The following is a 12,870-nucleotide window of genomic DNA, read 5'->3' as shown; positions in this document are numbered from 1 at the left end:
TCAGTGGGAGAAGCCCCAGAGGAGCCTGTGGGTGTTAAGGCTCCTGCCTCTAAAAGACATACCCAGCCACACACATTAAATCTGGCGAAGGCTGTTGTCCTAGCAGCCCAAATTAACCGGGCAATTAATCTCTATTAAATAGACAGGAGGTAGGTGCAGGTGGAGGGCACAGCAGTGTCTCCCGCTGGCCAGGTGGATAGGAATTGTAAGACAATGTGTACTTCAGGGAGTAAAAGTCCTGCTCTGGAGTCAGACACGTGTGGGTTTGATTCCTGTCTACCACATCCGGGATTCATGAATACGGGCGATGTTTCACTGAGGGGGGCTTTCCTTATCTGTAAGTGGAGCTAATAATAGAACCCCCTGCTGTAGTTACAGTGTTGAATGGGATAAGGCATGAGAGCCCCAGGCACAGATCTGGCCATAGTAAGCAATAATTATACCAGTTACTATTGTCATTTCTCCTACAGTCTCCAGAACTTGAACCCTTGGCTGAGGTGCATTAGCTTTTGCTTCCTGCTGGTGGCGCAGATCAGTGTTCTGGAATGGAGGAAGCTGGGAGATGTTACCTTAAAAGTAAGGTAATTGAGAGCGCCCCTGGGAAGAAGGCCCGTGAGATGTGAGCTGTGCCTCTGCATGCTTTTACTCCTATTAGTGCTCCTCCCATGTTGCTCCGGTGTCCCATTTTGGGGCTTCCCCCGCCCTCCCCCACGTCCTCCACCCCTCAGCTCCCTGCTGCCAGAACCTCCTTGGGGCAGGGTATTGCTGCCTGCGGGATAGAAGGCAGCCTGGGGGTGGGAGGCGGGGAGAGACATGGGTTGTTGTGAGGCGACTATACTATTGCCTGAGGGGGTCAGATTTTTTTGCCGCTCTGAATTAATACCCTCCCCCTCCTCCTTTCCCTCCCATCCACACTCCCAAGGGATCTTCCCCTTCACCCAGAAGCCCACCTCTTCCCTTCACCTTTCCCCCTCCTCTCTTCTACCCTGCTTGGCCACAGAGAAAGGGCCTGAGGGAGGGGGACAAGAAAATTGCTTAGGCTTTGATTGCTTTCTTGATTACTTACAAGAATATCTATTCAACTTTTCAAAAAGAGGAGGACAGAAAAACACCCTGAGGGCTCTACAGTCAGTATGATTCTTCCATGTGCAGGTGAGGTAAAAGCTGTGGTGGGCTGCTTCATTGCCCAGAGGTGGGAGAGTTCCCAGCCACGGTTCTCTGGCAGACCAGATGGAAAGAGATGAGGGAGAGGAGGAGATATTGAAGGAGTGGGAGTGGAGGTTGGAACTGTGGCTGATTTCTCTGGATGTTCAGCTGGGGCATGGGTGATGTTCCCGAGTCCCCTCTGAATTCCCTCAGCATGCTCCTTCGCTGCCCTCCGAGCTCTCTGTTTTTGTGGGCTGCCTCTTCACGTGCACTCATAGGGCCACAGGCCACATCAGAGCCAGGGAGGAACCAGCACTTCCTATTGCTGCCTGAAAACAACTGATAGAGGTCTTGGGCAGGGGTCACCTTCTTTCAAGACTGGGTAAGTACCCCTGTGGGTGCCCCTAGAGCCTGCTGTGTGATCCTCTAGCATAGGGCTTAGACAGTTTTAGGGAGCATCTTCATTTCCTGTATAGACTGGAGGTTTCTGGAGGGGCTGATGGCAGAATTCAGCAGAGTGTGCGACACATAGCAAATGCTTCATAATAAACCAGCAGCTGAGAGTGTGAGTGAACTCTGCTCTTGAGATTAAAGGATGGCACCCCACTCCACCCTGTGCTCAGCATGGAGCTTTGCACGTGGTAGCAGCTCAGTGAAGGAGTACAGAAAGCATGTTCTCAGGGAGCTCCTTAAGATGGAGATTATTTTGCTTAGTATAGTGCTCTCCAGGTCCAAATGTTGCAAATGGTAAAGAGTTCCCTCTTTTTTACAGCAGCATAGTATTCCATTGTGAAGATGTACCACAGAGAGTAGGGGGTGAGGGCATGTGCTGGGGGCTGGGAATGGCCAGGGAGAGGTCAATGGGGCAAAAAAAGAGACATGCATAATACTTTAAACATTAAAGAATTTAAATTAAAAAGAGACTCAGATTTAGTCGTAGTGTTTGAATACATCATGACTGCTATTATAGATTTTTGGAGATTTTTATAAAAAAGCATGACACAGTCCTTGGATTCTAAGAGCACAACTTGTTAGATGTTCAGGTTAAACTGTTAAACTGTAATACAAGTCACATAATGACTCAGGGCCAAATGAGCCATCCAGACGGGAGTTCGAATTGATATCCAAGGTACCTATTGTGCTGCTCCCTGGGCTTGTGACACCTGGGCTTGTGACATGTGAGGTGCACAGAGCCCTGGGCCACATTTACGGTTCTGCTGTTACCATCTTGAAATTCTTAATAATTTTTGAATTGGAAGGCCTGCATTTTTGTTTTATACCAGGCTGTGTGATTACATAGCTGGTCCTGACTCCAGGGGGTCTGAGGAGAGTTGGCTAGGTGGAGATGAGCGGCAGAGCCAGGCTGGAGTTCTTCAGGATGTGGCCGTCCTGTGTTAAGCCTGGCACACCTGCTCTGAACACGCTTGTGAAGAGTGGGGGCACAGGGTGTGGCATTTGGATCCCTAGCAAGCCTGTCGGTGAGGCTCCAGGGTGGGCCTGGTCTGCCCCATGTTTGGAGGAGCAAGCTTGCCCTCCCCAGGGAGGCTACGATCACAGGGGCCACTTGGGAGGGTGGCCTGGTCTTGTTTTGCTGCACTGGAGTTACTCTCCTTTCTAGAATGTGGTGGGTAGAAACCTCATAGGGCTGCTGGGAAGTTTAGATAAAAACAATGAGAAACAGTAAGAAAAAGGGCATTTTTCCCTGGAGTCAGACACAGTTCCTGGTGCTGGAGGGTCATCGTGTGGCATTTGTGAAGTTTTGGGCTCAGAGTCCATTCTTAGTGGTCAGGCTAATAGCTGCCCACTGGAGGACAGGGTCCTAGTCATCCACAGAAGCGTAAGCAGACTTTGTTCCCCAGGGACACAGTCTCTGTGGAGGATGAGACAGTTACACACATCTCCTTCCTGCTTTCTCACAGACTGGGGCTTGAAGTCCAGCTTTCCTCTACTGACCACAGTGCCTTCTAAACGAATCCACTGACTGGTCTGGGTACAGCAGTATTGGGGAGGGGGAGCTAGAGCCTCAGGCAAGTGCCCAGCTAGAAGTGGATAAGGTGAAACCTGGAACGCAGGGAGCAGCTCAGAGAATGCTGCTCCACCCCATGATAGTGGAGAGGTCTTTGTGTTGGTGGGGCAGGGGGTTTGGGGGCTTGTACTGGTGGGTGTCCGTCAGCTGACTTCTTTACATTGGCACCTCCCTCAAAGCTCAGGCAAGGGCTCCTGGGGAGAAGGCCTGACCTCTTCTCTACAGACCTTTATGCGTCCTCCTACTGGGATGTCTCTGTTGGTTGGTATCTGGGCTTTCGTGTCCAGTCTCCCTTCCTTCTCCATGTGAGGGGAAAGGTGGGACCAACACCAGGCCTTCACACTCACCCAGGCCCACTTAGCAGGAAAGCAGTTAGGCTCAGCCATGAGAGCAGTGTGATGAGTGACCTGAGGCAACGTTGTTAACCTCTCTGGTCCTTAGTTTCTTCAGAAATGCATTTGGGGTAACAGTATTGCCAGCAGATGAGGCCATGATGGAAAGGGCCTGCAGTGACATTGTGCTAAGGACATGCTAGGGCAGGATCATGTTGTGTGTTCCCGTAAGTGTTGGCAGAGTCAGCTGTGCATGTCACTGGCTCCTGGTGCCTAGTGAAACAGACAGAAGTACAGACGGAGGAGGCATGTCCTTTTGGGCAGTCGTACAGGGGGACCCAAGCAGGCCTGTCTCAGGGCCTGACTCAGGAGACAGGCCTGCTTGGGTCCCCCTGTACGACTTGACATGGATACAGTGAAATATGGGGCTTTGGGCAGTTTCTGCAAAGTGCAAGTAGTCTCATCTTGTGAATATTAAAGGAACTCACATTTACCATGTGTTCACCATGCCCTCTTATCCTTCATGCATTCTTTATGTGGTGTGCCTCTTTTAACCGCAGGAGCCCGATGAGGTGTGCGCTCATCACCTTTACCTTGCAGAAGCAGAAACGGAGCCTCAATATCTCCCCAGCTGTGGCTCCCAGACAGCCCCACAGTCTTCTGGTGGGCACTGCCTGCCCCTCCCTGAGCACCACTGGAATCCTGGGGCCCTGTATCACAGGGATCTTAACTGGTCCCTAATCTAGTCTCTTCTTTAAATGGGGACCACAGTGCCTCCAGTCCCATGCACACTGACCCGGCTGCAGTGATGAACCTGCCCAGGTGTGGGATTCAGGCAGGGAGGAAGCTTAGCCTTGTGACCTGGTTTTCTGTTTCAGAACTGTGCTGACATTCCAGAGAGGTGACAGTGTTGACAGGTATTTGGGGAATACCAGTTTTCCTTCCAATATATTTGTCCCTGCTTATTCAAAAAGTGGTAAATAGTTTATTGTCATCCTGGCTTATTTAAACAGAAAAAAATGTCAGCAGTCTAGAATTTTGGTACATTTCAAATATATTTTATTCAGTTTCTTTTTGTCTTAGAAAGAATATGAACCCTGCATGCAATGCTAATGGTTTCTGACATTTACATAGCATACAACAGCAGTACAATGTGGCATACACTGAAGGGGCAGTGTGTGCAGGGGCATTCTTAAGAGATATTTACAAGGAAAGGACCCATGGTTATCTTAGCTTTCAAACGAGGGCTGCGCTGTTGAACACTGAAGAATTACGCAGGAATTGCTTTAGTACTGCATGTTCCATTGTGGTGAGGGAAAGAAAGATGCTTTGAAAGTCCTCCCTCATCTATAGAATGTATCTGTAGCTCTATACTCTGTGTATTTGTATATTTTTAAGTTTGCTCCTAAGGGTTTTGCTAACAATGTTAGGAACTTAATGTGCTTCCGAAGCATTAACTATTGAAGCAGTGAATTTTCACTGCTTCACCTTGAGGTGAAGAGAAGACCCAAACCATTCCTTTTGCCTTGCCATCCCAGGACCTTGGAAATGTTTTCTAGAGTTTGTAAAAATTAACCAGAGAGAGGAAGCCGTCAAACTCGAGTTCATAAAATAACAGATGCAAAGAGATCTGCTCTTACTTGCCCAGTGACTGAGGCCACTGCGGAGTCCCCCTGAGGCCGTGACTGACCCAGAAGAGCCCGTGGCAGCTGTGCCGAGGTGCCAGGACCTCTGAGCGGAAGCTTCCTGCTCTAGGAATGGATCAACGCTACTATGAAATGTCTCAATCAAGCTCCCTGTTCCTCCTAGGTGCTTATAAAGCTCAGATGTATAGTAACGTCTGGACAAATATAAAAAAGCAGTTTTTACAAAGGAAAGGCATGAGTTTCCAGCTTTTCAGTAAAAAGCAGCCTGTGATGAAATCTGGAGAGCAAGAGAGATGGGTCTCACATCTGGAAGCCTTTTGCACACAACTATAAAATGTAAAAAGTGACCCTTGGTAAAAAGTGCTTTGTAACAATATATAATTTGTGTCTTATGCCTTTGAGAAAGGAAGGTTTTGTGTGTGTTTAATCTGCATAGTCCTTTGCTGTCTCCCAACGGGTATGATGCTCTCCCATCTGGGGTTTTTCACCCTATTCTTCGTAGACCCTGGGGAAAAAACACACCCATGTAAGTGGCTCAGGACATGATTTGGGCAGTGCACAGGCTGATGGTTTCTCTCCTTCATTCTTGTCTCCAGCAGTGCCCCTCCCAGGACTGCAGGAGCCTGGGAGAAGTGGGGAACATCTCAAATCATCACAAGGACCACAAAAGCACACCTGAATCTGGCTCTGACCTTCTAAACAGCCTCCACATCTGTAGTCATTGTACTCTCAAAACTCTGTGAAGCAAACGCCTCTGCCTATGAGGAACCTGGGGCACAAGAGTCTCATTGAAAATGAATGTCAGTGGTGGGAAGGAGTTCTGTCTCCAACATGGGCAGAGGTGGGGAGGTGTGTGTGGGGGGAGAGGCATTTCCTCCCTCCATTTAGGCTTGTGATTTCCTTTGTATTTTGCCCAAAGAATGTCTATCCTCTGGGAGAACACCAGTTGTAGAACAGCTGCCTTAAGACTGAAGAGGCTATAGGGGGGCTGGGGCTGTCATGCAGGCCTGTGGCTCAAGGTCACACCCTCTGGTAGTTAACAGCCTATGTGCATTCACAAGCTGACTTTTCCCCTCTCCTCCCAAGCCATCTCGAAGTATTTTAATCCCTTCTCTTCTGCTACTTGGCAGAAGGAGTTGCACTTCACACTCAGACAACTCATCGCTCCCTCTGCCTATTTCCTGATTTCTGAGTAAGACCACCTAATGGCACATGAAATCAAATGCCTGCTGTTGCTGTTGTTGCCAGTGGCAGCTGGAAGAGCTCTGGGCCCTGAGGTGCTTGGCATCTCTAGTCTGGACCCCAAGTGCTGGGATGGCCCACTGTCCTCTCCTTCTTCTATCCTAGGTTTAGCATATTCTCTCTCTCTCCTGCTCTCCCCCTCCCCTTGCCCATCCTCTCCCCTTTTCTCTTTCTCTCTCTCCAAAGAAGGCTTCAAGATAGTTCCCTTATCTCCATTCTTTATTTATGGAGACATTTCCAACCTTTTACAGGGTGAGGGGAGGTGAGGAAGACAAGGGAACGCCCACTTCCTCTTCCAAGATACCTCAGTATTCCAAGAAAGGGATGAACTTATTTTGTAATGAAGTGACAGTTCTGGGAATGGAAGTGCCCTCACTGCTCTCATCATTGGAATTTGCAGAAATAAGAAGGTCAGGGCTGCATGGATCCATGCCTGCCTTCTCTTCATCAAAGCTGTGGCCTAGGTGGAGGGGTGAGGGGTAAGTACTCCTATAAAAAGGCCTGAGTATCTATCTCCCAGCAGTCCAGTGAAGATGTTCGCAACCCTTCCATGAACTGGCCGTGAGGTTAACCTCTTTACACTTTTGATGACACAGGGCCTGTAGCATTACAGTGGATGAGAGGATGCTGCTTTTGCCACGTGAGCTGCCTGATCCGAAAGAGGGTTTCATTCCCATAAGACTTGTAGAAAATTATATCTCACTCTCATCATTTTCTATTTCAAGAAACTGCAGATGAGGCAGTTTTGGAGACGGCTCAAAAGATTCAGGTACTGGGATTATACCCAAGTGTTAACTATGGGGGAGCTGTTCATAGGCTGAGCTTAGTGGAGAAGGGGCAACACAGGGACCAGAGGTAGGGAGGGAGAAGGTGACACTGTGAAGCCTGGCTTTCTTCCTTGTGGTCCTGAGAAGTCACTCCCCATCCACACTTAGCCTTGGTTTCCTCCTCTGCTGAATGAGGTGCTGGCACCAGCTCCTGGAAAACTCAGCTGTGCACATGAGCGTGTGTGTGTGTGTGTGTGTGTGTGTGTGAACAGTCTCTAAGTATGCAAGGACAGGTGTGCTCCAGGGCAGCTCACCTTTATGTGGTATAGGAGAACCCAGGAACTTGCCTCCCCTCTGAGGCAAGACATAGGACCCCAGGAGATCAGAGCTGTGAAACCCTATCTTCTGTTTATAGGGAAACAGAACCAAGAGGAGTAGGATCTGGTTCAGGGCTTAGGTGGTCTGGCCACTGCTGCCCCTGAGGTTAAGAATAGGTCTGATTTTTAAGAGTCAAACCCAAGGTCTCCTTGCACCTGCATGGGAAGGAGTTTATCAGTTTTCTCGACATTATGGGAGAATCTATTGTTGGCAGGGAGTCATTTTTATCATCTGTGGTTGTACCTACAGTTTTATAATAAATAAACCCAGTCACTTAAGTGGTCATGCTTCACCCCATAAGAATCAGGGAGAGAACTGTACCAGATGCTCACTCAGCCTTGGACAGAGGGAAACCCAGGGTCATATAACTTAAGTTGTTTAAATAAGGTGAGAAATTAAGACTGTAACATAAAATTTAAAATGAAACAAAGTTAGTTCATAAAAGGATACCTTTATGATGCTTACAACTGTCTAAGACAGCAATAGCCTGCCTTAACTGGTAAGTTCCTCATTCTTGGGGGTATGTAACCACAGTATTTGTAGGCTGAGGTTATTGTGATGAGTGTTCGCCCATTAAACATGGCTAGAGGACCTACAAGGTGTCCAGAATCTGGGTCTGGGGATGAGGGGAAGGAAGGTGAGGCATACCTGCGCTTCTCATTCCAGGCATTGTACCACTTGATGAATCTCTTGGTGCTCTGCAGCTTGGGGTGCAGGCAGTGCTCCTGACCCCGGTATCTGGACACGCTTTTGGTGGTGATGCTGAAATGAAGTAGGATAGGGTAGAGGATTGAGGAACCTGAATGATAGCCCCTTAGTGTGGCCTGTGGGTTTCCCTGGTCTGTCCCAGTCAGGACACTGAGAGACTATGGCCTCCTCCCTCATTTCAAGGGAACCTTCCTATATGTTCACTGCTTGGCTGGCCCTCTGGAAGATCCGGGTTGTCCCCTTAATCTCTGACTCCATATCTACTGAGTGATCAGCTTTCACTTTTCCCCCTGGAGCTCTCAGAGTCTGGGATAGTGTCTCCCCATCCTCCAACTCCCTCCACCCCCACCTGCATGCAGAGTGTTGTCTACAGGGCTCAAATTTTCCTTGGAGAATAGCTCCTAAGAACCTGAGGTTTAGAGGTGGAGGGTGCTAATGCCAGCAAGGTATGCATGGCAAGGCCTCTTTCCTTGGGTTTGAGTTACTCCACAGGAGGGCTTGAACATGCTCTGCACACACTGTGGTCTCCATTCGATCCTTCAAACACCAGTTCTCCCCAACCCTCTGCAGATTATCTCAGGACTGGTGATCCTGAAGCTAAGTCTTGTTGGCCTTGAAGCCCATTGTTGTTCCTGAGCTTGAAGTCCCACCTGCCTCACGCTTGAGCAGAAAAATAAGACCTCTCTTCAGAACTCTATTGGCCAGTAGAGAAGCAGGTGGCATTGACTGTAGGGCTTGGGTCTGAATCCCAGGTCTGTCTGTGGGATCTTGGGTAACCTTTCTGATTTCAGTTTGCTCATCTGTAAAATGGGTGTAATAGTAGGACCTACCTCTTAGGATTATTGGGATGACTAAAGGAGATAACCTGTGCAAAGTGTCTAGCACCTGGTAGATGCACAATGAATAGTTATTGTTATTAGTAATTGTCATGCAAAATGAGGTAGGCACAGAAAGAAGCCTTAGTATAGGAGCTCCAGCCTAAAGGGGGCGGCAAGACTGCTGTCCAGAACGGCTATGCCCCTCTCAGCCAGGGCTGGGCCATGGTGGCAGGAGTTAGGAGGAAGCTTCTGGGTGGGGGAGGAAGAATGTTATTCAAGAATTAGGGACCACCAATGGGATATGGAAAAGTGTAAGGTGAGAAGTGAGGATGTCACTCCCTGAGAGATCACAGCAACAACAAGGGATGGGGAAGACTCAGATGCTGGGGAATGGGGGGTGGTGGGGGAAGGAGAGGTGGTTGGGGTCCAAGTGGGAAGAGCAGGAAGGGAGGGAGAGAAGTCAGCTAATTCCTGCAGATCCCCAAAGATAAAGGGTTAGGGCTTATATGCTAAGTTCTAGAAGGGGTCAGAGTCTCTATGAACTGAGTCTTAATTGATGGGAGAGGAAGTTGAATGAGGGCAGAGTATTTGTGGGCCAGCTGTTGTTCCCAGCTCCTGTGCTCTGAGTTTCCATCCCCCCTCCCCCCACCTAAGTATCCTGGGGCAGAGATGTGCCTTGCACTGATGGTGGATGACTGGGCCCTGACTTCCTGGCCTCTTTATGAGGGCTTGTCGCTCCCCAGGTCTTGTGCCTCCTTTAATGTCCGGAGCATTGGGCCAGCCTTCAGAGTGGAGTCTGGTCATTCTCCTCCCCTGTGGTACTCTATCACTCTGCAGGAATTTAGCCCATGCATTGCCTGCAATGCTGCTCTTTCACTTGTAATAAAAGGACATGGCAAAGGCTGAGAAAAACCCCTTTTCAGGTCATTGTGCAGGCTCAGAATTCCAAGTCTGGAGACCTAAAGGTTGGGAGCAGGAGAGTATGCTCAGCCTCAACCACAGGTTCAAATGCTCTGTCACAATACTGGTACTATGAAAATTGGCTGTGGGGTGAAGACATGAGGATTTCTGCCCCCAGCAATTACTCAGAAATTCTGGGTCCTGCGTCCCTCTCCTCAGTGGTTCTATGGTGCCGAGGATTTTGGTAAGAGGTCAATGGACATAAGACACAGGTTGGTCTTTCTAGAATCTGGACTTTTCCTGGACCCTTCTCAGTGCAAGGACTCCCACTTACAAAGCAGGCAGCATCCCCATCTCCCCCCCCCCCCCCCCAATCAGAGATTTCTGGGTGACTCAGGGTGAGCTGGAAAATTTGCTTTTGTTTAGCCTGTGTGGCTGAAAATCTGGTTTGGCAAAAAGTACTGGCCCTTCGTCTCATCTAGAGAATCTTAGAAGCTTGAGGGAAGTGGACCTCCAGCCCTCAGGGATGGGGGTTCTGGGTGTGGAACAGAGGCTTCGGAGAGGGCGACTGCGTGTGGATCTCATGAGGCTCCTACAGGTTTTCACGAGGCTGCAGACAGCCATCTCTTGCACTTGCCTGTCAGTTTCCTCTCTTTTCTCAAAAGTTTAGCCAGGAAAAAGAACTGGCCTACTGACTAGTGTTCTGTCCTCTCAAGATGTCATTGTACCTCACACCCTGCTTCTCCTCCCTTGAAAGGTCTCAGCAACTGGACTTTTAGAGCATTTTTCAGCACTTTGAGGACTGCAGACTTAATTTGCAATGTCCTTATCATTTTTCAGTCCGCAAGCTGTGAGCTGAAGGGCTTCAGCTCCTATGACCTCTGACCCCCACAAAAAGAATTTCCGGGCTCTTTTTCTGGACCTGGCTCCATAAAGGAAGGGGCAAGAGGTTAATGTAAGTGTCCAGGAAAAAGGCACGGGGGGGGGGGGGGGGGTCAGCCCCGGCCTTTGGTTCTCAGAATTCCCCTACCTTCAGCCCCACTCTGCAGCCTCCAGGTAACCGTGGGGATTGGGGACCGCCTTTGCAGACTGTGGCCTTTGGGCCAGCGGGGCCAGTGGTGGAAGGTACTTGCCCAGACTGAGAATAGTGTGTGTCCTGTTTCTGGGGTGGGGAAGAGGGGCCAGTGATCCGTGGCAGATATTTATTTGGTAGCTCTTTGCCAAGGCCTCCCTTCCTGGCCAAGAGCGTATTGAGGGGGAAACAGTGGTGCTGGCCTCAAGTGGTTAACTGGGAAGGCAGAGGAGCAAGGAGACTCAGTGTTCTCTCTGCCCCAGTTTCAAAGATATTTCCCACATCCCACCAAGCAGAGCTCCAACCACGTGGCACATTAACCCCAGCAGAGCCCTCCGCACAGGCTCAGGGACCTACAGGAGTCCAGTTGGCGAAGGAAGAGTGAGGGAACATTCTCAAAATGAAGTTGCTGACAGCTGAAAACTGGCCATAGATGATCCCCCGATTGGAAAAAGGCTCTGAAAGGAGGTCTGAGGACTTAGCACAAAGTTTACTTTAATCCTCTCTCCAATAATAGGAAGGCAGCACACCTCATAGTCTGGGTACAAATTCAATAGTTCTGGGTGTACTTTGAGTGCTTTCAAGCTGGGTGTTGTTCTCAGTTGGCACACGGGAGCCATTTAACCCTTCATCACCCTAGAAAGTTGGGCAGTGCAAACACAGGGCTCCTAAGGACTGACTCAATTACAAAGGCCCTGCCAAAGGTGGAGAGGTGTTTGTTAGCCTGACCCAGCCCCACGCTATGCCCCCGCCCCAGGGTAAGAGCAGCACACACAAGCTTGGAGCGGGAACTCACATAACCATCTTCTCCTCGCAGTGCGGGTACTTTGGCTTCATCTCCAGCTTCTTCACGTCGCTGTAGCGGATTTTGGGCCCCTTCCGGGAGCACTTGCATTTGGACCCTGCGAAAGAGTGCCCAGAGGCCGCTCAGTTGAGGGCAGGGTCTCTCACCCTTCCACGCACTCGGTGCCCAACTCAGAACCCTGGATCTCATCAAAAATAGCATTTGGCGCTTGGGTTCCCCAGAATGGGACAGACGGCGACAAAGCACCTTCTGGGCACTCACCGTCCACTCCCGCGGCGCACAGAGCCAGAAGCAGCAGGAGCAGAGCAGCGGTCAGGAGCCTCATGCTGGCCAGAGGGGCAGGGCGCTCGCGGTGCGGGAGCAGGGACAAGGGGAGGGCGCCCGCCTTTCCGCGCAGTGGCCCGAGACACTGCCGGCTGCGCTCTTCTCTGTGCCTGGAGAGCGACTCCCGGCTCCTCTCGGCTCCTCTAGCTCCGCTGCGGTCGCTGCGCCCTCCCGCCCGCCGTCGGTGGATGCCTCCTTCACTGAGCTCCTGGGTGCCTTTTTCACTGCGCTCCGCTCTGGGCTCAGCGTTCCTTCCACAGCCTCCCTCCTCCCGCCCAGGCCTCTTTTAAATCCGCTCTTGCCCTTGCGGAGAGTGAGCTCATTAATATGCAGAACCATTCGGTGACTCACTGAGATTTCTTAACACGGTGGGGGGAGGAGACATCTTAGCCCGCCCACCCCAAACCTCATCCAGCGGCACAAACTCCCCGCCAGGAACCCAAGCGCACTCGCACAGTGAATCCGCTCCCCGCGCTCCCACACGCTCCTGCACACACTTGCACACCCAAACTGCAGCACGTGCACACACAGCCAGAGCCTGGCTCCACTGGACAGTTGAGAGGCTGCTTAAGGGCACTGCTTTTGTGGTTTGCTTAGCTCCCTCTGGACAGACTGACCCGCTCTTTTGAGCAAATGGGAGACCCAGGCTGTGGCCCAGATATTCTGAGAACTGACAGGGTTTGGGGGCAGGTGCCAAGTGTGGGTA

At 50.4% G+C, this 12,870-nt stretch overlaps 1 protein-coding gene across 1 annotated transcript; it reads right to left on the bottom strand.

Annotated features, from left to right (window-relative positions):
- Window positions 1-4,544: 4,544 nt before the first annotated feature.
- On the bottom strand, window positions 4,545-12,458 carry CXCL14 (C-X-C motif chemokine ligand 14). Its single transcript, XM_084885463.1, has 4 exons — window positions 12,102-12,458; window positions 11,832-11,937; window positions 8,186-8,299; window positions 4,545-5,655 (listed from the first exon to the last, which is right to left on the bottom strand). The coding sequence occupies exons 1-4, from the start codon at window positions 12,163-12,165 to the stop codon at window positions 5,640-5,642; spliced, it is 300 nt and encodes a 99-aa protein (XP_084741589.1). The 5' UTR covers window positions 12,166-12,458; the 3' UTR covers window positions 4,545-5,639.
- Between the last annotated feature and the right edge of the window lie 412 nt (window positions 12,459-12,870).

This window comes from Pipistrellus hanaki, assembly GCF_964339955.1.
Source record: "Pipistrellus hanaki genome assembly, chromosome: 5".
Taxonomy (NCBI): domain Eukaryota; kingdom Metazoa; phylum Chordata; class Mammalia; order Chiroptera; family Vespertilionidae; genus Pipistrellus; species Pipistrellus hanaki.
This window is presented reverse-complemented; position numbering and strand designations above follow the sequence as displayed.